The sequence below is a fragment of the Pseudorca crassidens genome, chromosome 6 (assembly GCF_039906515.1).
Source record: "Pseudorca crassidens isolate mPseCra1 chromosome 6, mPseCra1.hap1, whole genome shotgun sequence".
In the NCBI taxonomy this organism is placed as follows: Eukaryota; Metazoa; Chordata; class Mammalia; order Artiodactyla; family Delphinidae; genus Pseudorca; species Pseudorca crassidens.
This window is the reverse complement of record NC_090301.1, coordinates 34,464,162-34,487,811: the sequence shown is the minus strand read 5'-3', so window position 1 is coordinate 34,487,811 and position 23,650 is coordinate 34,464,162. Positions and strand designations below refer to the sequence as shown.

Below are 23,650 nucleotides of genomic sequence, written 5' to 3'. Positions count from 1 at the left end.
TAAAATGGCAACTCCTGCATGTATTCACACACATTTTGTGTAGAACATTAGAACATTAGATTTTTCCAAGAGAAAGAGAGGACCAAGTCAATTTTGTGTATATCTTAAGGGGGTAGAGATGCCAGCAGTTAATTGGGTTATAGTTTGAAATTTAGGGCTAGGCTTTAAAAGTCTCTAATAGAATCTGATTAAACATGGTGAATTGAACACTGTCTTGAAATCCCACTAAAATAACAGAGTCAAAAATATTTTTTTGAAGTATAAACATACACACAAAAGAACAGGAAAGGAAGTGAGATAAGTTAATAAAATTTTGGAAGATGTATAGTGATCAGGCAAAGCAGAGTAAGCTGAAACCCAGGCCAGCAAAGGATGACGACAATAAGTCTGTTCCTGTCTTAGAACTCCAGTTAGTCTCAGGAATTAGTGTACAGGAACCTCTGAAGTCAGAAGAGGAGAATGGGACTGAGAACTGGTCAAAGTCTGAAACAAGGAACAATTAGATCCTACATCTCTTGTCATACATAGCATAATAGCAGGCGTTTACAAGGTGAACCAGAGGATTGAGACTCAACAGAGTAGAAATGAGAAGTCATACTGAGTTTGGGGGTGGGGGTGGAACTGGAAGATTATGTGGGAGACTAGGAATTTTCTCTTGTTTGGCTCCCAGAGCACTGGCAACTAATCATTTATTTAAACACTTCTTCTTCAGAAGACTGATGAGAAGATGAGGAGGCCAGTGGGAAAAGCCAGCTGATCTGTTGATCCACATTGAAACCTGCTAGCTGATAATCCCTGCCCCTGCAGGCAGAGTTTCCAGTCAATTTTTGCTTCACCAAACTTGAATAAAGCCTCAACTCTGAAAGAGACAAAATAAATAGACCAGGAGCAAAAAGATTATGTAGGAACCAGAAGAAAATTTATTCTGAACTGTAATTACAAATACCTCAGAGATAAAGACTTTATGAAAGAAGGAATATAAAAAAGAATGTGGGTCATCAAGTTTAGATTTCTAAAGAAATAACTTAAAATTTTGAACAACAGACTGCAGCATCAAGATATCAGCTGCACAGTTTTTTTCACCAATGATCTCATTTGTCAGCACAACAAATCAGAATGTCTTTATGTATTTCTTCCTCAGGAAGGTGACTGAGTTAAAAAATGTGAAATCATTTTTTCAAGTTTAATTATTTTTATATTCAAACAAGAGGTTTTTACCCAAACCATATTTTAGAAGATCAAATTCAAGAATACCAGTTCCTATGTTGCAAATTGAAATATAACTTAAATAGCTGCATAGATGTCAGTGAAAGATCTAGGTTAATCAACCAGGACCAGGTAGTTCTTGCGGACCAGTTAAGAGATATTTGCATTTGTTCCTAAATTTGGGAAACTCAATTAACTTTTGTTTTTATTGCCAGTCTTATGAAAAGCTTTATATTGATACTTTTGCTGTTTGAAAAAATCCATTTTGTCTTTGGGTCTTCTTTTTTGAACTGTTCAGTTTAGTCAATGAACTCTGAGCGCCTACCTGTACCAGGAACATAGCGCCCAGGTATGTCCCTTACCCTTAAGATTCTAGTTGGGTAGAAGGAATCAGATAATTTCAATACTACGGTGTTAAGTGCAAAGATAGAATTTACTGAGAACTGCTAGGACAAATACCATTTAGCTCAGGCTGGTGGGTAAGTGAGTAAGAGGGTGGGGTAGCAGAGTAAAGGCCATTCCAACTTTAAACGGTAGAGAACGGGGGGGGGGGGTGGAGAAGGAATTGCAGGAAGAAAGTATGGTAATACAAACTGGGTGTGGTAATACAAAGTTTGGTGTTACTTAAATCTTAAGTGTAAGTAAGAATGATAGGAGAGGGACTTCCCTGGTAGTCCAGTGGTAAAGAATTCGCCTTACAATGCAGGGGATGCAGGTTCAATCCCTGGTCAAGAAACTAAGATCCCACATGCCATGGGCAACTAAGCCCGCATGCCACAATTACTAACCTCATATGCCGCAAACTACAGAGCACACGTGCCCCGAAGCCTGCACGCCACAACTAGAGAGAAGCCTGAGCACCATGTCGAAGAGCCTGCACGCTGCAATGAAAGATCCTGCATGCTGCAACTAAGACCTGACACAGCCAAAAATAAATTAAATAAATAATAAATAAATCTTAAAAAAAAAAAGAATGATAGGAGATGGGTTGGGAGAAGTAAAGGCCAGGCTAAAGAACATAGAATTTATCCTCTGTGATGGAACCATTGAATAATTGATAGGAGTTTTATATTAATCACTAAAGGAAGATAAATTTGAGAGGAGCATGGGGTCTAGTTAGGAGGCTATCAAAGCAGTGTGGATATGAAGTAAGACATGAATTTGAGCTGTGGTAGTAAAAGTTGAGAGGAAATGATGGATTTGCAAAAAAAAGGCAAAGTCAGCAAGATTTGGAGACTGGTTATAGAGGTAAGGGAGAGGAAAGATATAATTCCCAGGTTTCTGGTTTGGTTGCTTGGGTATACGTTCCCAATTGTGCTATGAAAGAGAGATTACAAATAGAGGGAAGGAGTAGAAGAATTGAGTTTAGCTTGAGGCATCTTGACTTTGAAGTGCCTGAGGGATATTCAAACATCCTGCAAACAGTTGGATATGAGTTTGAAATTCATTCAAGAGGTCAAGGCCGAGAGACAGAGACAGAGAGAGAGAGAGAGAGAGAGAGAGAGAGAGAGATCTAGGGGTCATTAGTGTATAGATTAAATCCAAAGGGGGAAAATTAAGAATTACCCAGAGATGTTGAGTACAGTAAGAAATTAAGTGAGATACTTCATCTTTTGAGGCAGGCAGCAAGGAGATGAGGATAGTTGCAGATATAGTTGTTCTTTGAAGTGGTAGGTGAGAAGAGGAAATTAAGAGTGTTCTAGCTTGATGACCTCCATTTTATAGAGGAAGCAAGAGTTGAGGCTGCTGAGAAAGTGATACTTAAAGTGATAAAGCTTTGGGACAGAAACTGAAAGGAATAGAACTAGGGCAGGCCAAGAAGTACAAGGACCTCAAAGTGTTGGGGGCTTAAGTTTGGGGCCAGTGAAATTGTATTGATGCCCATAGTGTTCAATGGCCTGATTAAGGTATTAGAGAAGGCAAATTGCAACATTGATATAAAAGAATATTTTTTTAATGGAATGGATTACTGCCTTTCTTATATTGTCGTTACTGTTTTATATATTTCTTTAGGAAAACATTCTTACTGAGTCAGTGGTTCTGGATGGAGGAAGGAAAGTTTAGGTATGAATGCCAGAAGATTGTCATAGGATTAAAGAGGGTCTTCAATGATGACTGCACATGAGAATTACCTGGGGAGCTTTTAAAACTACTGATGCTGGGCTTCCCTGGTGGTGCAGTGGTTAAGAATCCGCCTGCCAATGCAGGGGACACAGGTTCGAGCCCTGGTCCAGGAAGATCCCACATGTCGTGGAGCAACTAAGCCAGTGCACTACAGTTACTGAGCCTGCACTCTACAACCCGTGAGCCACAACTACTAAGCTCACGAACCACAGTGACTGAAGCCCACACGCCTACAGTCCATGCTCCACAACAAGAGAAGCCACCTCAATGAGAAGCCCACGCACTGCAACAAAGAGTAGCGCCCGCTCACCACAACTAGAGAAAGCCTGCATGCAGCAATGAAGACCCAACGCAGTCAAAAATAAAATAAATTTACTTTAAAGAAAACAAACAAACTACTGATGCCATATCCCAATTCCAGAGGGTCTCAATGTGGCCTGGTCATCAGAATTTAAAAAAGAAATTCCCAGGGACTTCCCTGGTGGTCCAGTGGGTAAGACTCTGAGCTCCCAATGCAGGGCTCCTGGGTTTGATTCCTGGTTGGGGAACTAGATCCTGCATGCGTGCCGCAACTAAGAGTCCCCATGCCACAACCCTGCAGGCCACAGCAAAGATCCTGTGTGCTGCAACGAAGACCCGGTGCAGCCAAAAAAAAAAAAAAAAAAATTCCCAGATGATTTTAATGTTCAGCTAGGGGTGAAAACCACTGAGCTAGGGAGAATGAAAACTGGCAATAAATTATCAGATATGAAGTGACCTAGATGCTATGCATTAAACACACACTTGATAGGGGTACAGTAGGTCTAGAATGTCAGTGGCAGATGCCTCAGCAAGTAATTTCTACTGAGATATATTTAAAGATATCAATTGATTTTAATCATACTCAGGAAACAAAAGTGATTACCTCTTAGCGTCTAGGAATAAAAGAATATGGTAACCAGAAGCTATTTTATCTGCAGGATTTTCTTGAACCAGGGATAATGAGGCCTTCATAAATCACACACAAATTAGCAGTGAAAGATTTGGCAGAGTAAGCCCTAAAAAATGTGCACACAGTAATTCAAGTTCTGGGAAACTAGATATAGACTATAATCTTCGATTCAGAAATAATTTTACAGTGTGCATAACACCATTATTTATAGCAGTTGATAATAAATTAATGTCTACAGATTTCTTAAAATCCTGTGATTAATCTTTTTGAATGTAATAGTGCTTTTTAGTTAAATTATACAGTGATTCAGAGCATAAGATTGTACTGGTTAACATAACCTGTCATAAAAAAAAGTTTTCATCATTCAATGTGTACTAAACATTGTTCCCTAAGACAAAGTGACAAAAGTGATTGGCCCTTCAAGTTTTAAAAGTCAGTACCACCCCTTTCTGATATAACATCTTGAACAAAACTAGGGCTGTTACCACAGATTATATCCATCCTATTTGGATTATGACCTAGGACCACAGTTAGACCTTTAGAGGCCCTAAACACAAAAGACTTTTATTTCTACCCTCTCCCATGTAGTTTAAAATAACATTAAATCATAAAATAATTTCAAGTAAGTCTAACAAAATACTGATTTCTTCCTAAGTTACCTGGCCACTTTTTTCCACGGTGGTTGGGAGGAAGGAAGTAAAATATTTTTATGTTCTGTATTTTGGGAACCTCTTCTTTTTTTTTTTTTTTTGCGGTACACAGGCCTCTCACGGTTGTGGCCTCTCCCGTTGCAGAGCACAGGCTCTGGACACGCAGGCTCAGCAGCCATGGCCCCCGGGCCTAGCCGCTCTGCGGCATGTGGGGTCTTCCCAGACCGGGGCACGAACCCGCGTCCCCTGCATCGGCAGGCGGACTCTCAACCACTGCGCCACCAGGGAAGCCCTGGGAGCCTCTTCTTTATTATGGTCTAAACCAGCTTTTCTCAATTGAGGTTCCTCATATGAACCACAGAAAGACTATTTTCTCATTTCTCCAGAGAATGGTACATAATTAAGGATAGTACACAATTAGAACCATTGTATATATGTAGGAGAAAAGTTTATTTATAACTATGGATACCTAGGGTATTAGGACTCAATTCTTTCATGGATTTAATTTGCCTGTTAGTTATCTAGCTCTACTGAGGTCAAATCTCCCCTTCCTTCCCAACTCCCACAGGGGCCTTGGCCTTGTGGGGATAGGGCAAGTGTACCAATAGCTGAGAACAATCAACATTTTATGAAGCAGTATCTTGATAGTTAAGTGCATAAGTCTGTGAGCCTGAGTGTCTGGGTTCAATCTCAGCTCTACCATTTACTAGCTCTGTGACCTTGGACAGATGAACTTTCCTTTTCTTATAAAGGAAGAATAACTACTTATCAGACACTTGTATTAACTGAATATTGAATTGTGGCACTTTCATCAAAGTGTTTAGAACGGTGCCTGGCACATCCTAGCACTGAATAAATGTTGTTTTTGTTTAATACATCTTTGGACCATAAAGTATTGTGACCTGGACCAGACTTGTATGTGTGTGGAGGGATAGTACCTCCATTATCTTATTAATATTCACTATTTTATTACAGTACCTTAAAGTGACTTTCCCCTTTGTACTTTCTCTGTATTTTCTAAGGTTTTCAAAATGAGCAAGTAATACTTTCTTTTTTTGGCTGCACTGCATGGCACGTGGGATCTTACTTCCCCGACAGGGATCAAACCCATGCCTCCAGCAGTGGAAGTGTGGAGAATTAACCATGGGAAGGCCAGGGAAGCCCCAAGTAATACATTTTTAATAAAAGGAAAATTGAAACTGTCAACTGGTAAAACTCATTCTTCCTAACTAATGCAGAACTAGAGTCGAGGAGAAAAAAACCAGGCTTGGTGAGTTGCCTTAAGCCACTCTTCTGGAACTGCTAATCTACACCAGCAATTTTGAATTAAGGCATAAGATATAAAAGAGAAAACAAAGTTTTGGTCCATCAATAAGGAATAATAGCCATAAGGAACAGGTATAGAAGAGATTTTTCTAGGGAGTGCATGTAAAGGGAAGGGAAAAGGAGGCCTGGGGCTCAGCCCTTCATTAAACCCACATTCCAAGAGAAGGCTAAATAAAGTATTACCTTTAGAAAACACAATGTGGGAAAGAGTGAAAAAAATTATTGATTAGAGAACTAACTGCTGGTAAGACTGTCAGGAAAACAGGCACTTTCATACATTGCTGAAGAGTGTAAATTGTACTGTAATAATGATGGCTCCTTGTATAAGGACCCAGGAAAGAAAATTAGTCCTAACGTCTCAGTATTAGAAACAGTCGTGCTTCACCTGAGAAGTTGATTTGTTCTATCTTAAGGATATCTGAAAATCACATGACTAATCTATGCCTCTTTGTATTTGGCTGCTATAAAGTTCAGAGAGAAATTTGTATCTCAACAATAACATAAAAGTATGAACACATTTTATGTATTAATTTCACACATGCCTACATGTTATTTCTTATTTTGGGTGCTATATGTAATTTTATATATTGCCTTAATTTTATAAATTTCCTTAATAGGGTATCATATAAATTAAAAAGTTCAGGGAGATAGGTTCAAGATGGCAGAGTAGAAGGACATGCACTCACTCCCTCTTGCGAGAGCACTGAAATCATAACTAACTGCTGAACAATCATCGACAGGAAGACACTGGAACTCACCAAAAAAGATACCCCATATCCAAAGATAAAGGAGAAGCTGCAGTAAGATGGTAGGAGGGGCACAATCACAATAACATCAAATCCCATAACCGCTGGGTGGGTGACTCACAAACTGGAGAACAATTATACCACAGAAGTCCATCCACTGGAATGAAAGTTCTGAGCCACACGTCAGGCTTCCCAACCTGGGGTCTGGCAATGGGAGGAGGAATTCCCAGAAAATCAGACTTTGAAGGATAGTGGAATTTGATTGCAGGACTTTGACAGGACTGGGGAAAACAGAGACTCCACTCTTGGAGGGCACACACAGAGTAATGTGTACATCAGGACCCAGGGGGAAGGAGCAGTGACCCCATAGGAGACTGAACCAGACTTACCTGCTAGTACTGCAGGGTCTCTGCAGAGGTGGGGGACGGCTGTGGCTCACTGTGGGGACAAGGACACTGGCAGCAGAAGTTCTGGGAAGTACTCCTCGGTATGAGCCATCCCACAGTCCACCATTAGCCCCACCAAAGAACCTGTATGTAGGCTCCACTGCTGGGTCACCTCAGGCCAAACAACCAACAGGAAGGGAACTCAGCCCCACACATCAGCAGACAAGGGGATTTAAGTTTTACTGAGCTCTGCCCACCAGAGCAACATCCAGCTCTACCCACCACCAGTCCCTCCCACTAACAATCCTGCAGCCTGTGGAATGAAAACCACACTCACAGAAATATATACAAAATGAAAGGCAGATCACTATGTACCAGATGAAGAAACAAGATAAAACCCCAGACAAACAACTAAATGAAGTGGAGATAGGCAGCCTTCCAGAAAAAGAATTCAGAATAATGATAGTGAAGATGATCCAGGATCTCGGAAAAACAATGGAGGCAAAGATCGAGAAGATGCAAGAAATGTTTAACAAAGACCTAGAAGAATTAAAGGACAAAAACCCAGAGATGAACAATACAATAACTGAAATGAAAACTACACTAGAAGGAATCAAGAGCAGAATAACTGAGGCAGAAGAACGGATAAGTGACCTGGAAGACAGAATGGTGGAAATCACTGCCGCAGAACAAAATAAAGAAAAAAGAATGAAAAGAAATTAAGACAGCCTAAGAAGCCTCTGGGACAACATTAAATGCACCAACACTCGCATTATAGGGGTCCCAGAAGAAGAGAGAGAAGAGAGAAAGGACCTGAGAAAATATTTGAAGAGATAACAGTCGAAAACTTCCCTAACATGGGAAAGGAAATAGCCATCCAAGTCCAGGAAGCACAGAGAGTCCCAGGCAGGATAAAGCCAAGGAGAAACACTCCGAGACACATAGCAATCAAACTGAAAAAAATTAAAGACAAAGAAAAATCATTAAAAGCAACAAGGGAAAAATGACAAATACATACAAGGGAACTCCCATAAGGTTAACAGCTGACTTCTCAGCAGAAACCCTACAAGACAGAAGGGAGTGGCAGGATATATTTACAGTGATGAAAAGGAAGAACCTACAACCAAGATTACTCTACCCAGCAAGGATCTCATTCAGATTCAATGGAGAAATCAAAAGCTTTTCAGACAAGCAAAAGCTAAAAGAATTCAGCACCACCAAACCAGCTCTACAACAAATGCTAAAGGAACGTCTCTAAGTGGGAAACAAGAGAAGAAAAGGACCTACAAAAACAAACCCAAAACAATTAAGAAAATGGTAATAGGAACATACATATCGATAATTACCTTAAACATGAATGGATTAAATACTCCAACCAAAAGACACAGACTGGCTGAATGGACACAAAAACAAGACCTGTATATATGCTGTCTACAAGAGACCTACTTCAGACCAAGGCATGCACACAGACTGAAAGTGAGGGGATGGAAAAATATATTCCATGCAAATGGAAATCAAAAGAAAGCTGGAGTAGCAATATTCATATCAGATAAAATAGACTTTAAAATAAAGAATGTTACAAGAGACAACGAAGGATGCTATATAATGATCAAGGGATCAATCCAAGAAGAAGATATAACAACTGTAAATATATATGCACGCAACATAGAAGCACCTCAATACATATGGCAAATGCTAACGGCTATAAAAGAGGAAACTGACAGTAACACAATGATAGTGGGGGACTTTTACACCTAACTTACACCAATGGACAGATCAACCAGACAGAAAATAAGGAAACATAAGCTTTTAATGACACAATAGACCAGAGAGATTAGGTGATATATATAGGACATTCCATCCCAAAACAGCAGATTACACTTTCTTCTCAAGTGCACACGGAACATTCTTCAGGATAGATCACACATTGGGTCACAAACCAAGCATCGGTAAATTTAAGAAAATTGAACTCATATCAAGCATCTTTTCCAACCACAGCGCTATGAGATTACAAATAAATTACAGGGAAAAAAACCGTAAAAAACACAAACACATGGAGGTTAAACAATAGTTACTGTACTTCCATGTTAGCGCAGTGGTTAAGAATCCACTGCCAATGCAGGAGACATGGGTTCGAGCCCTGGTTCAGGAAGATCCCACATGCCATGGAGGAACTAAGCCCATGCGCCACAACAACAGAGCCTGTGCTCTAGAGACCGTGAGCCACAATTAGCGAGCCTGTGTGCCACAACTACTGAAACCCATGCACCTAGAGCACATGGTCTGCAACAAGAGAAGCCACTACAATGAGAGGCTCACTCACTGCAGCGAAGAGATTCCCCACTCGCCGCAACTAGAGAAAGCCCGTGTGCAGCAACAAAGACTCAATGCAGCCAAAAATAAATAAATTAATTTAAAAGAGATCTTGCAGCTTCTGCTTTAAAAACAAAAAACAATGTTACTAAATTACCAAGAGATCACTGAAGAAATCAAAAAATACCGGAGAAAAATGACAACGAAAACACGACAATCCAAAACCTATGCAATGCAGCAAAAGCAGTTCTAAGAGGGAAGTTTTTAGCAATACAATCCTACCTCAAGAAACAAGAAAAATCTCAAATAAACAATCTAACCTTACACCTAAAGGAACTAGAGAAAGAAGAACAAACAAAACACAAAGTTAGCAGAAGGAAAAAAATCATATGGATCAGAGAAGAAACAAATGAAATAGAAACAAAGAAAGCAATAGCAAACATCAATAAAACTAAAAGCTGGTTCTTTGAGAAGATAAATAAAATTGATAAACCATTAGCCAGACTCATCAAGAAAAAGAGGGAGAGGACTCAAATCAATAAAATTAGAAATGAAACAGGAGAAGTTACAACGGACACCACAGAAATACAAAGCATCCTAAGAGACTACTACAAGCAACTCTATGCCAATAAAATGGACAACCTGGAAGAAATGGACAAATTCTTAGAAAGGCATAACCTTCCAACACTGAACCAGGAAGAAATAGAAAATATGAACAGACCAATCGCATGTAATGATATTGAAACTGTGATTACAAAATTTCCAACAAACAAAAGTTCAGGACCAGATGGCTTTACAGGTGAATTCTATCAAACATGTAGAGAAGAGCTAACACCCATCCTTCTCAAACTCTTCCAAAAATTTGCAGAGGAAGGAAAACTCCCAAACTCATTCTATGAGGCCACTGTCACCCTGATAGCAAAATCAGACAAAGATACTGCAAAAAAAGAAAATTACAGACCAATATCACTGATGAATATAGATGCAAAAATCCTCAACAAAATACTAGCAAACAGAATCCAACAGCACATTAAAAGGATCATAAACCACAATCAAGTGGGATTTATTCCAGGGATGCAAGGATCCTTCAATATATGCAAATCAATCAATTTGATACACCATATTAACAAACTGAAGAAAAACGATATGACCATCTCAATAGATGCAGAAAAAGCTTTTGACAAAATTCAACACCCATTTATGATAAAAACTCTCCAGAAAGTGGGCAGAGAGGGAACCTACTTCAACATAATAAAGTCCATATATGACAAATGCATAGCAAACATCATTCTCAATGGTGAAAAACTGAAAGCACTACCTCTAAGATCAGGAACAAGACAAGGATGTCCACTCTCACCACTCTTATTCAACATAGTTTTGGAAATCCTAACCACAGCAATCAGAGAAGAAAAAGAAAAGGAATACAAATTGGAAAAGAAGTAAACCTGTCACTGCAGATGACATGATACTATACATAGAGAATCCTAAAGATGCCACCAGAAAACTACTAGAGCTAATCAATGAATCTGGTAAAGTTGCAGCATACAAAATTAATGCACAGAAATCTCTTGCATTCCTATACATTAACAACAAAAGATCAGAAAGAGAAATTAAGGAAACACTCCCATTTATTACCATTGCAACAAAAAGAATAAAATACCTAGGAATAAACCTACCTAAGGAGGTAAAAGACCTGTACTCAGAAAACGAAGACGCTGATGAAAGGAATCAAAGATGACACAAACAGATGGAGAGATATACCACATCCTTGGATTGGAAGAATCAAAATTGTGAAAGTGACTCTACCTCCCAAAGCAATCTACAGATTCAATGCAATCCCTATCAAATTACCAATGGCATTTTTTTACAGAACTAGAACAAAAAATCTTAAAATTTGTATGGAGACACAAAAGACCCCGAATAGCCAAAGCAATCTTGAGGGAAAAAAATGGAGCTGGAGGAATCAGACTTGCTGACTTCAGACTATACTACAAAGCTACAGTAATCAAGACAATATGGTACTGGCACAAAAACAGAAATATAGATCAATGGAACAGGATAGGAAGCTCAGAGATAAACCCACGCACCTATGATCAATGATAAAGGAGGCAAGGATATACAATGGAGAAAAGAGTGTTTCTTCAATAACTGGTGCTGAGAAAACTGGACAGCTACAGGTAAAAGAAAGAAATTAGAACAGTCCCTAACACCATACACAAAAATAAACTCAAAATGGATTAAAGACCAGACATATAAAACCCTTAGGGGAAAACATAGGAAGAACACTCTTTGACATAAGTCACAGCAAGATCTCTTTTGACCCACCTTCTAGAGTAATGGAAATAAAAACAAAAATAAACAAATGGGACCTAATGAAACTTAAAAGCTTTTGCACAGCAAACTATAAACAAGACAAAAAGACAACCCAAGTATGGGAGAAAATATTTGCAAATGAATCAACAAAGATTAATCTCCAAAATATATAAACAGCTCATGCAGCTCAATATTAAAAAAACAAACAACCCAATCCAAAAATGGGCAGAAGACCTAAATAGACATTTCTCCAAAGAAGACATACAGGTGGGCAAGAAGCACATGAAAAGCTGCTCAGCATCACTGATTATTAGAGAAATGCAAATCAAAACTACAATGAGGCATCACCTCACACAGGTTAGAATGGGTGTGCTGGAGAGGGTGTGGAGAAAAGGGAACCCTCTTGCACTGCTGGTGGGAATGTAAATTGATACAGCCACTATGGAGAACAGTATGGAGGTTCCTTAAAAAACTAAGAATAGGGGCTTCCCTGGTGGCGCAGTGGTTGAGAATCCTCCTGCCGATGCATGCAGCAGCTAGGCCCGTGAGCCATGGCCGCTGAGCCTGTGCGTCCGGAGCCTGTGCGTCCGGAGCCTGTGCTCTGCAACAGCAGAGGCCACAACAGTGAGAGGCCCACGTACCGCCAAAAAAAAAAAAAAAAGAAAAAGAAAAAAACTAAGAATAGAACTACATATGACACATAACCCAGCAATCCCACTACTGGGCATATACCCTGAGAAAACCATAATTCAAAAAGACACATGTACCCCAATGTTCACTGCTGCGCTATTTACAATAGCCTGGTCATGGAAGCAACCTAAATGCCCATCGACAGACGAATGGATAAAGAAGATGTGGTACATATATACAATGGAACATTACTCAGCCATAAAAAGGAACGTAATTGGGTCATTTGCAGAGATGTGGATGGACCTAGAGACTGTCATACTGAGTGAAGTAAGTCAGAAAAACAAATATCGTATATTAACGCATATATGTGGAATCTAGAAAAATGGTACAGATGAACCGGTTTGCAAGGCAGAAATAGAGACAGAGATGTAGAGAACAAACGTATGGACACCAAGGGGGGAAAGCGGGGGGTGGGGTGGGATGAATTGGGAGACTGGTATTGGGAGACACATTTACAATAATATGTATAAAATAGATAACTAATAAGAACCTGCTGTATTAGAAAAATAAAATTAAAAAGTAAGAAGTTCAGACATGCATAGATAAGATTGCATGCTTTGAAAAATGCAACGAAGGACAATTTTAAGCTATGAAACTTAGGTAGATATAAAATTAACTCCGGGAAATCCAGTCAAAAGCCAAATAAAGCTGTATTTTATACTGTACAAAAGAAAATGTACATTCTTAATATATCTAGATACATCTAGGGAAAAAGTACACATCTCTCAAGAAACACAATATTTAACATCTTAGATATGTTTCTGCATTGCAGACTGTTAATGAATTTTATACATCTTTATTTACAATAACTTAAAATATTTTTTCATCTCTGGCAGATATTTACAAGGTCAACAGTGACTACATTTCACATTTCAACAATCAACAGCATTAACCAGTTCAGTAAGACAGTTAAGATAATGGCTTACATGCACCAATAAATATGATCTTAAATGTACGGTTTTTTCTCTTCAGTTCTGGAAAAAAATGAATGTTTTCACTAGTCCTAGTTTGAAAGGTCGTCAGTCAACAGAGATCATATTTTCTTCATGCCTAGCCTATTTAAATTTTAACCAGCACTATTCTCTGAATACTTGAGAAGTTTATACCAAGCAATAGGTTGATGCTCGTTAAAAGACAAACAAAAATGCAAGAGCTGACCTATACAATCTATATCCTTTTATGAAGCAAACATGTGCAAGTGGGATATTTCCTGTATACTTGTCCATTGTGACAGAGATCAGACTACCTAATGTTACAGCAGTAAAAACTTTTCAGAAATTGTAGCTCAGGAAAGCCAAATTATTATGAGAAAGTGGGGAAATAATCTGCATCATAAAAACTTTTCACTTAACCAGTTAAACTGAATGTAAAGCCAGCATAATTTTTAGAATAAGAATCCACTGTATTTAATGAACTTACTACAAATATTTTAAAACCAACAAAGAATATTGAACATATCTCTCAATTCAGTTTGGATGATAAAACTTAAAAAAACCCACAAAAACCTACATTAGTAATTGTTAGAAAGCCAATCTTCTTTTCTAAGATAGCTGATCAACACATTCATTACTTTTTAATTACCCCCTGATATGAAAAAAAAAATAATACATATAGCCTGTTTGGAACATCAGTTAATATACTGTTTTATATTTTCCCAAAAAATCATTATTTAATAGTTTAAGTAAATCCATTAGTTCTTATTAAGCTATACATTTAAAAATGAGCGTTTCAGCTTTCTGAACCCAATCCTGTTTTTCTGCAAAGAAAAAAAAAACAATACCCAGAGTGATCATGTACATAAATATGTAAACATACTGTTTTAGCCAATATCATATTTACTAGATATAATTGACATTGCCCATTTAAAAAGATACATTTCCATAATTTACCCAATTTTATTTTTTAAAAGTCACAATATCATACAATATGCCAATTTTAGGAATTCCTCCCTCCTCCTTTTATTTAATACTGCTGAGCAGAATCCTCAGTCTGAGTTAAGGAGACATGAAAATGTGCCCTAAGAAATAATATTTGGACTTAACCTTTCACTGGTACTTTTGCTGGAAGTATAAATGTTGACATTTTACCAACATGATAAGAAAACCTCAAATGGAATCTTGTAAGTACTGTATATCTGTTCCAGATGGAAGGACATTTCCCCCAGGGCTAGAAATCAATCCTTTATGTTAATGGGGCCTCATTCCTTAACAGTTAGGTACTCCGAAATTCATATTTGGTTAATACATTTTCTTTGGTAAATTTTGTAATTTATGAAGATGTGAAGAATTTCCTCTGATATAATTAACACGGCACTTTTGACACTCAAATACAGCAAACCAGATTGATATCAATTCTGTAGTTGGGGATGGATTGTCCAATTAACTTCATTTTCTTTGAAAACAAAAGACTTTCTTTTTACTAAACCTACCTCCAGGTATGCAATTATGAAAAAAAGACTCATTTATACTTTAAGCTACACCTAATTCTAATTTTGGGGGTAAAATCTATATTAAACACAATAGCATAATAGCAGACATCCGAATGTGACTTAATTTGTAAACAATTTCTTAAAATCCAGAAACAAAACATAGAACTTACATATCTGTACTATGCTGCCAGTTATTTCACATCATTCCCAGCTTTGTGCTAATGTCTATCCTGAACTGTTTGCTCTTGTGTGTATTTCTCATGTGACTAATGGCAAAGACTACAAAATACTGAAGAGATCGAAGTTAACCAAAATTCTGTTGTTGTGTGGTCAGGTTCAGAAGGAATGTACCTACATGGGCAGGGGAAGGTTGGATGATATGACTCCTCTAATTCTAATGGGTTGAGATCACCACACAAATTTCTGGCACCGCCAAAAATCTAATATAGTTTAAGTGCACATTGGTTGACTCTTTGAATAATATTTCCTATGTATGTTCAGTGCCAATGATATACCCATTAGGTACACAACGCAGGTAATACTAAAATTTATGTCTTACATTTATCAACATGACCACCTTGGCAATGGAAAGTTGTAGCAATCTGGTGACTCATGATTTTTTTTTTAGCATGTTAACAGTTTTACACTGCATTTCATCTTCTTATAATCTGGCAAATATTCTAATATTTAGAGTTTAAGCTATCAATTATTTCTAATTGGTTTGCAAACAATTTGTTTCTAAAAAGCACTTTAAAAAAATTAAAGTATTACAAATAAGTGTCTCAACCGACTTCGTGGTTTGAAACATGACAATAATCATTCAACTTGAAAGAGAAAAAGTCTCAGGTTCAGACTGTTTAACATAGCCATAGTATAGAAAAGTTGCTCTGAAATTCTTGTAGATTTTCTGACCACTGGCATGGCCTTTAAACATTTTTAAACTGAAAAACAAGTATGTAACTGAATACTGATTTAAAAAAAAACAAAACCATAAACCTCACTTTGTAATCTAAGATCAGAAATGGAGAGATCTTCCTTGCCAGTGTTTGTATAAATAGTGTACTACCCACTAAAGACAGATACTAGTGTTTCTATTTACAAATGAATATGCAGAGAAGTAAATGACACAACTGATTGTCAACAATACTCAAAAAATGGACCCATACTAACCTATCCAAGTGAGGCAGCAAAAACACCTCACTTCATTAAAATAGTCACAAAAATAGTGCAAACAAAACAATCTGAAAGAAGTTATTCTCAGTATTCCAGTGTCTAATAAATAATTATAATTACTTTAAAACTACTAAGTGGAGTTTGAGAATGTAGGTTGGAAATATTGAGCTTATATAGCTGAGACTACTGCAACTAAGATATTTTATCCTGTATATACACTTTAAATGACATGGTCACCATTCTGTTATGGAACCGTAAGCTTCACACTATATACCTTTTTCAATTACATAAGGAAATATTGCTGTTATCTATCTGCTCTGGGCACAAATAAGGTCCAATCTCTTTACATTAGAAATTGTGGAATCAAATTTATTTAATCTTTACTTTGTAATACTCCACTGTGCAATACAACTAACTTGCCATGTAGGTGACTGTGAAAGCTGGCTGATTCAAAAATTACTTAAGATAGCTAGAAACACTGATCAAAGTCATTTCATTGGGTTTATTTTTGCATTTAAATAAATCCCCAGAAATATAATCAACTATAAAATGGCAGCATTCAACTGCTATGTGGCAGAAAATAGTAAGGCATAAATTAGAATAAGAAAAATGTATCTATCCTTATATCTGTGGTATAGATACCTACATTTCCAACACTTCCCCATCTATGTTTACTACTCTACATTTTTTTCTGGATTTAATACCTTTCTTCACATGCTGTATTCACCAACTACTAGACCAGAACTGTAAAGAAGCTACAGAAGTGGAGAGTGTTACATTTACCATAGGACAAGTAAAAGGAGGCAGTGGGGTGTTAATACGCATTCAACGGGAGACAGGAGTTTAATTCTGGCTCTGCTTCTTAGTTATGTGACTCTGATCACATTACAACCTTTCTGAGTCTCAGTTTCCTGAGGATGGATATGGAGGGGTGGGTGCTGGGAGACTGGCTAGATTATCTCTACAGGCTCTTTAGCACAAAAATTCTGATTCTATAATAAACAGGCACAGGAGCGTCATCAGGAGGGTAAGAATGGTGGTAGGGGTCAGGATTTCAAATTAGAACCATCAACCCCCTCCAGATTCTCAAAATATTTTTATATTTAAAAATCTTACTTCCAAGGTAGCTTTCACTTTACACTTGGTTTGTTCTAGAACACGTAAATGTGCTAGTAACATGATTTCAAATTAATGTCATAGGGAAGAGTTCCCAAAGCTTTCAGATATTTCTTTGTATTTTTAAATCAAACCTGGCACAGATGGCATCAATCAAATTGTTTTTTATAGAAAACAAGTATTTTCTCCCTAACTAGCTTGTCCATAAATGGAAGAACTTTTTAAAATGGAAATTAGGAAGTATAGAAACAAAAGGTTGTTAAAGGATAAAGCGTGAATATTGCTGGCATATATTTGTAACAGCTGTATATCTGAAAACTATTTTACATTAAATGCCAATAAATAATGCAAATGAATATCAAAAATCTCTTAGAAAATGTGACTATGGTTTATGACTGACTCATTCCATTTTAACTATATCTTGCACAGGAAATCTGTTCTAATACCCCGAATGCAAAATTTGAACTAAATGAAATGTTTCTTCTTTGGGGCCAAATTATATCACTTAAAAGAATGGAACACAAATGTTAGAGGATCATGAAATATTAACAGCTATGTATATGTACAAAATATATACGAATACACATAGAAATAAATGAAATTCTCTAAGGTGAAAGTTTTTCAGAACCAACTTTTCAGGTATAATATAAGATTTCTAACAAACCAGAGGGAGAGCTTATTATATTTATTATAGCCTTTGTTGTAATCTGGTATTATTTGGTATTTTTTTGTGCTTTAACTAAAATCATGCTAGATTTAGATGCCAATAAATGCACAATGTGTTGAATTAAAAACAACCCTTCAGTCTCTTAAATCAACCAGACATTTCTGCCATAAAGTGACTGATCTCCAGCCATGGCCAAGACCTCACCCCCTGGTAAGTACAATGCTCTTTTCCTTTCACACCTGAAACTCTGTATGTTACAGACCTTTACACCTCATTTATTTTGTTGCTTTTAATTCATTTACCTGACATCCCTTAAATTAAAAGAAGGGATATCTAAAATATTCTTTGTGATTTATACATATACACACTATACACACACACACACACACACACACACACATACATATATATACACAATCAACAAATCCCTGTTTATCAACTTTTAGCTTTCCCCCGGACTTTGGCAATGTTGTAGGTAATAGTTCAGGTTCTAGTTTTCCATTTTCATGTGAGCTGAAAAATATTACACACCACCAAATTCAAACAAGCATCTCACTGTTCTTATAAAGATTCTAACAGAAAGTCCCTTATAAAAACCTCTTACAATAAAAGGGGGGGGGATGGGTAGATTTTTAGGTGTGAAAAAAACAAGAGGCATTTTTCTGGTTATTTTATTTATCAAAATCTATTGTAATTTTAATCAGTAGAGATAATATTTTAAACTTTGTTAATTAGGAGAATACTTGCTTTCTATAAATTCAGTATATTTTTCTTTCACAACAATAAAATAAAAATGTCTAAATGTACAAAGCACTAATCACTCTGACATACTGTGTGGAAGAATGTATAGCAGTTCAAGTCACAATACACTGATTTTCAAAAACCAATGTATTTTCTTCTATTTCAAACAAGCATTAGAGCCTGAGACCCAGAAAAGGTCATAAAGAAACCTTATCCAACCAAATCAGAACTAAAAAAAAAATTTTTTTAAACCAATAATGCACTTTTGTAGCCTCTTAGTACAATTACCAAATGCTACTTACATACATTCAACATCTAGCTTACTGGCATGATTTTTTATAAAAATGAGAAACTTTTGCAGATATATGATTAGAAGGTACACAAATTGCATTACATTAAACACAAAGGCAGTGTGGTCCTTTTAGGAGAAATTAAGTCAGTACCCCCTGGTAGAAATGTTCTATAAAAATGTGTCACATTGAAGCATCAGTGTTTTCAGCCAATTATCTGTCCCTGATGTATTTCCTTGGAGTATATGATCTATCAGGACTTCAGGTTTCTTAATCCAAAATATCTGACTGAATTTAGGTACATCTAGAAAGCAGCTGAAAGGGTTTCTCCAATAGTCTGACATCACAGAAAGTGGGTTGAGAAATCCCTCTCTTTACCTGAAGACGTACCTGTTCTACTTCAGTCATCAACAGCTCACAAAGGAAAAGAAAAAAAACAATCAAAACTTCCCCTCACACACAATCGCACACAAGCTAAACAAAAACTACCCCCTCCCCCCATAAAACCCCAGCACCAAAGTGTCAATCATTCCTGGGAAATAGAACATGCCCCTTGGATTCTCTGATTTATTAGCTGTTCAAACTTGAAGGACAGAAATGACCTTATGTCCTTGGGGGGAGGAGGGAAGACATGTTAATAATGACTATAGAGCCATTGAGAAAGTGCATTATCTATTACACAATCAACTTAGAGCCCTGTCCTCCAACAGAGGTGGCTACAACTTGATTTAAATGCCTCAGTAATTGAACATTGTGTCCTCGAGATAAAGGAGATGGGGGAAAAAAGAGCCACCCTCGTTTTAATGAAAAAGTGCAGCAGTCTACCACCTTTCCCCATGCTTCTCAAGAAAATAATTGCACAGACTCAGAGAAGTCCAAAGTCATAGCAGAATCTCTGAGGCACTCCTGGTTAAGAGAGAAAAAATATGACCCAGTAATCTTCATAGATTATGAGAACAAACCCGTTTTTTTTTTTTTTAAACAAAAGCTGAAGAATCATTCATAGGGATCATATACACCATTTCCTCTAACATAACCTCAGTCTCACAGTGTTGAAATGGGACCGATCAGCCTACGATGGATTGCACTTCACCCAAGGAGAAAGGAAGGTGTGGAAAACACAAACATTTTCTACTGCTTCACAAACACATTTACAAGGAATAGGTGAAGAGAAGATATAGGAAGGAGGGAAAAGAAAACCTTATTGCTGTTTCCATACAAAATACAGTATGAAGATACCTAAACTAAATCAAATCTGTTTATGATGACCAATATTTTCACAAGTGGGATGAAGTGTCTTCTTGCACATGAAATGTTCAGTTGAGAAGGTAAGCAGAAAGATGAGAGAGGATGTCAAGACTACACCTGGGATATTAGCTGCATATTGAAACTTGGGGATCGAGACTGCTTGGTTAAGGGAGCCCCTGGGCTGAGGAGCTCTTTACCTTCTCCAGCTTGACCTAGCCGGTCTTCCTGCAGACTGACAGTTGAATATCGATTAGCATTGTTAGCTGCTAAATTAGTAACACCCTCAGTGCCAACCCCAATGCTGGTACTTGCTTGACTGCCATTTACATAGTCAAACGATTTACTTGAGGAAGCACTGGCTGTCCGGATTAGACTTATACTATTAGTTTTTGGCACCACCTGGCCAGCAGGCAGGCTCAGGTGTTTCTTCATCGGCGTCAGCTCAATTGAATCTACACTAAGATCAGTTGGTTGCTGTACATACTGCCTGCGAACTACTGAATCTCGAGGGCTCTCACTGGATTTGATAGCAGAAGTTGTTTCTTTATCCTTGGCTGAACGCCCAGTTGCTACTTTCCTTAAGTTTCCCCTCTGAGAAGAGGAGGATGGTTTGGTCCCAATTGGCTGGCTGCTGAGGGAAGCCCCTGATGAAAATCCTTCATCTGCATCATTCAGGTTTACCGACTCCTCTCCTCCATTTACACCCTCAGCACCTAAAAAACAAATCAGACAGACTCAGCAATAGCTAAATTAAATAAGAAGTAGCTGTGAATAACAACTCAACTGACCTTATCTCCTAGGTAATGTTTGCTATAGGTCAGCAATGGCCCTTGCTATCAACACTTCCCCTAAATAATTTAGGGGAAGAAACCTTAATCTAGAATTCTAATGTTATTCATTCTATTCATTTAGCTTTAATTAGGCTAGCTTTTGTAAAACTATCCACAAACAAACCTAGCATACTATCAATATTTAGACACACAAAACAACTTAGGGTAAAATACAACATTTTGTTACATAAATCTTTATGATACACCTTGTCAATTTGAGGTGACCATATCTATTTAAAAAAACAAAAATTTTTCCTCATATCTTCCTTAACCTATCATAAAATAGAACTTACAAATGAGACCCCCTTCTAATTTCAGTCACCCAGAATAATGTCAAAAACTCATCCCCAAACCCTTTTTAACTACAATGAAATTTTATATTTATTCAACAGCTAAGTGCTTCTAAATGGCTTTAAAACCTTTAACATGGAACTAGTACATTTTCTAACTCTAAACTAAAAACTCTAGATTGCTTCCAGTAACTTCATATTCACATTCTGTCTTATGAAAATCTCTACTCACTGGTTTCCATATTTTCTTGATCGATTAATGTGAAAATATTTGATTATCAGAGAGCAAGGGTAGGGAACCAGCAGGGATACTGAGGAAGAATTTTTACTATTTTACAATATATAAATAATATATACAATAATTTTTATATGATGTATTTCTATAATATTTTTTAGTATTTAGAGATATATTATTGTCGGGATCACAAAATACTATAGTGTCTCATTATGTTTCATGCAGAAACTGCAGTTAATGAAAGAATCCTTATCTTGGGATTTTGTAAGAAAGGAAGCATATATAATATATTTAGCTTGGGGTTTCCAGAAAGCCCAATTCTCTTACTGAAAGTATGATCAACATTCTCTTAGAAAGTAGAACATTTGTTTCTTTCAAAAACTGATAGCAGTTTGCTACCTTTTAAATATGTTTACCAGACTGTAAGAAAGTTAAATCTGAATCTACATACAGATATCAATATTATAGTTAAGGTAAAATGTTAGGAAAAAAATCTGAAAAAACATTACTTTGAGATACAAGTTACCTAAGTAAAATATACATGAAATAGTTAAACACAATCTTTATTTAACACAGTACCTGAAAAAAATAAAAATGTTTTCTCATATGCATTAGTTATTTCTTTGCTTCAAAAGAATAATGAACTAGGCTATCCTTAAAGCAAAAGGCATCTTGTTATTTCCAGCAGTTTAACAATCTTTATTCATCATGCAAAGCCATATGAAAATGCAGCTGACACCACTTCTCTCAACCCCTTCTTCAAAAGAACCGTATATAATATACAGCAAAACAAAAACTTTATATTTATATGACATCATCTTAGCAATTATTTACAATTACTCTAAAGAACTCCACAATGCCCAAGAAAAGACAGTTACTGGTTCAGAATTAATATCAGTAAATATAAAACTAGGAGTGAACAGAAATGTATCATTGGGTATATATATGGTTAGGAAAGGAGACTGAGAGACTTAGTGCTAGCTTCTGAATCTTGCCACATGCAGATCTGACGCCCAAGCGATATGGCCATAAAGAGATGATGATAACATAAAAACCACCATGCAAGAGAATCTACTGATATTTTATATACTAAGAAATGCTATTTCAGTATAGTGGAACACTGAATATACTTTAATCATAAGCGTTGTCCTCAGTTTAGTAATAACTTTAAATTCAGCTTTTAAAAGTCACAACATAAAATGTTACTTCACAATCGGGATAAAGGTAGGTGATGGGCTCATATTCTCCCTTCAATTTCAACATATAATAAATACAACTTTAACTGTAAAACTATTTAAAACCATTAGAAAACATGTTTTCTTTTCCTTTTTTCTTTCTTTCTTTTTTTGGCTGTGCCACACAGCTTGTGGGATTTTAGTTCCCTGTCCAGGGACTGAAATTGGGCCCTCGGCAGTGAGAGCACAGAGTCCTAACCACTGGACCACCAGGGAATTCCCTTCTTTTTCTTTTAGAAGACCAATTATTGATGCTAATCCAAAAGCTCCAGAAGACTTCAGAATTACCAAAACTTTTCATAGGTTTTAGCAATTTCCATATTTCTGTTTAAAAAACCTCAAGGAATAAAAAGGCAATTGTGTCTAACAACTTTTTTCCTTTCTAATTTTCCCCCTGGGTGATAATATTATTCATGATCCAAAGATGAGGCAACCAAAAAGGATTTTTAATGAACTTTTCTATTTATGTCTGCCTTTCCTTATAAATTAGCTTTTACTAATATTGATTTAAAGCTACAATTAAGCTAGATTAAAAGGGAAAATAATTTGAGAAATTTCAAACACACCAAAGGGACTCATTCCTCTTTCTTTGTGGCTACACCCCACCCTCACAAAGTGAAATTTTACCAGTAATAGGAGATATTAAAATAAGATGTTTTAACATTTAATAGGATATTTTAAAGGAATTCTATTTTGATTTCTTTTTCAAAGT

General features: G+C 36.8%; 1 protein-coding gene across 4 annotated transcripts in view; it reads right to left on the bottom strand.

Moving 5' to 3' along the window:
* Positions 1–13,316: 13,316 nt before the first annotated feature.
* The window catches only part of HYCC2 (hyccin PI4KA lipid kinase complex subunit 2), a 72,906-nt gene continuing 62,572 nt past the window's right edge, over positions 13,317–23,650 (bottom strand). For all 4 annotated transcript variants that reach the window (XM_067741038.1, XM_067741040.1, XM_067741039.1 and 1 more), the window contains one exon: positions 13,317–21,061. In XM_067741038.1, the coding sequence (XP_067597139.1) occupies positions 20,460–21,061 (602 nt within the window). In that variant the 3' untranslated portion in view covers positions 13,317–20,459. The remainder of the gene's footprint in view (positions 21,062–23,650) is intronic.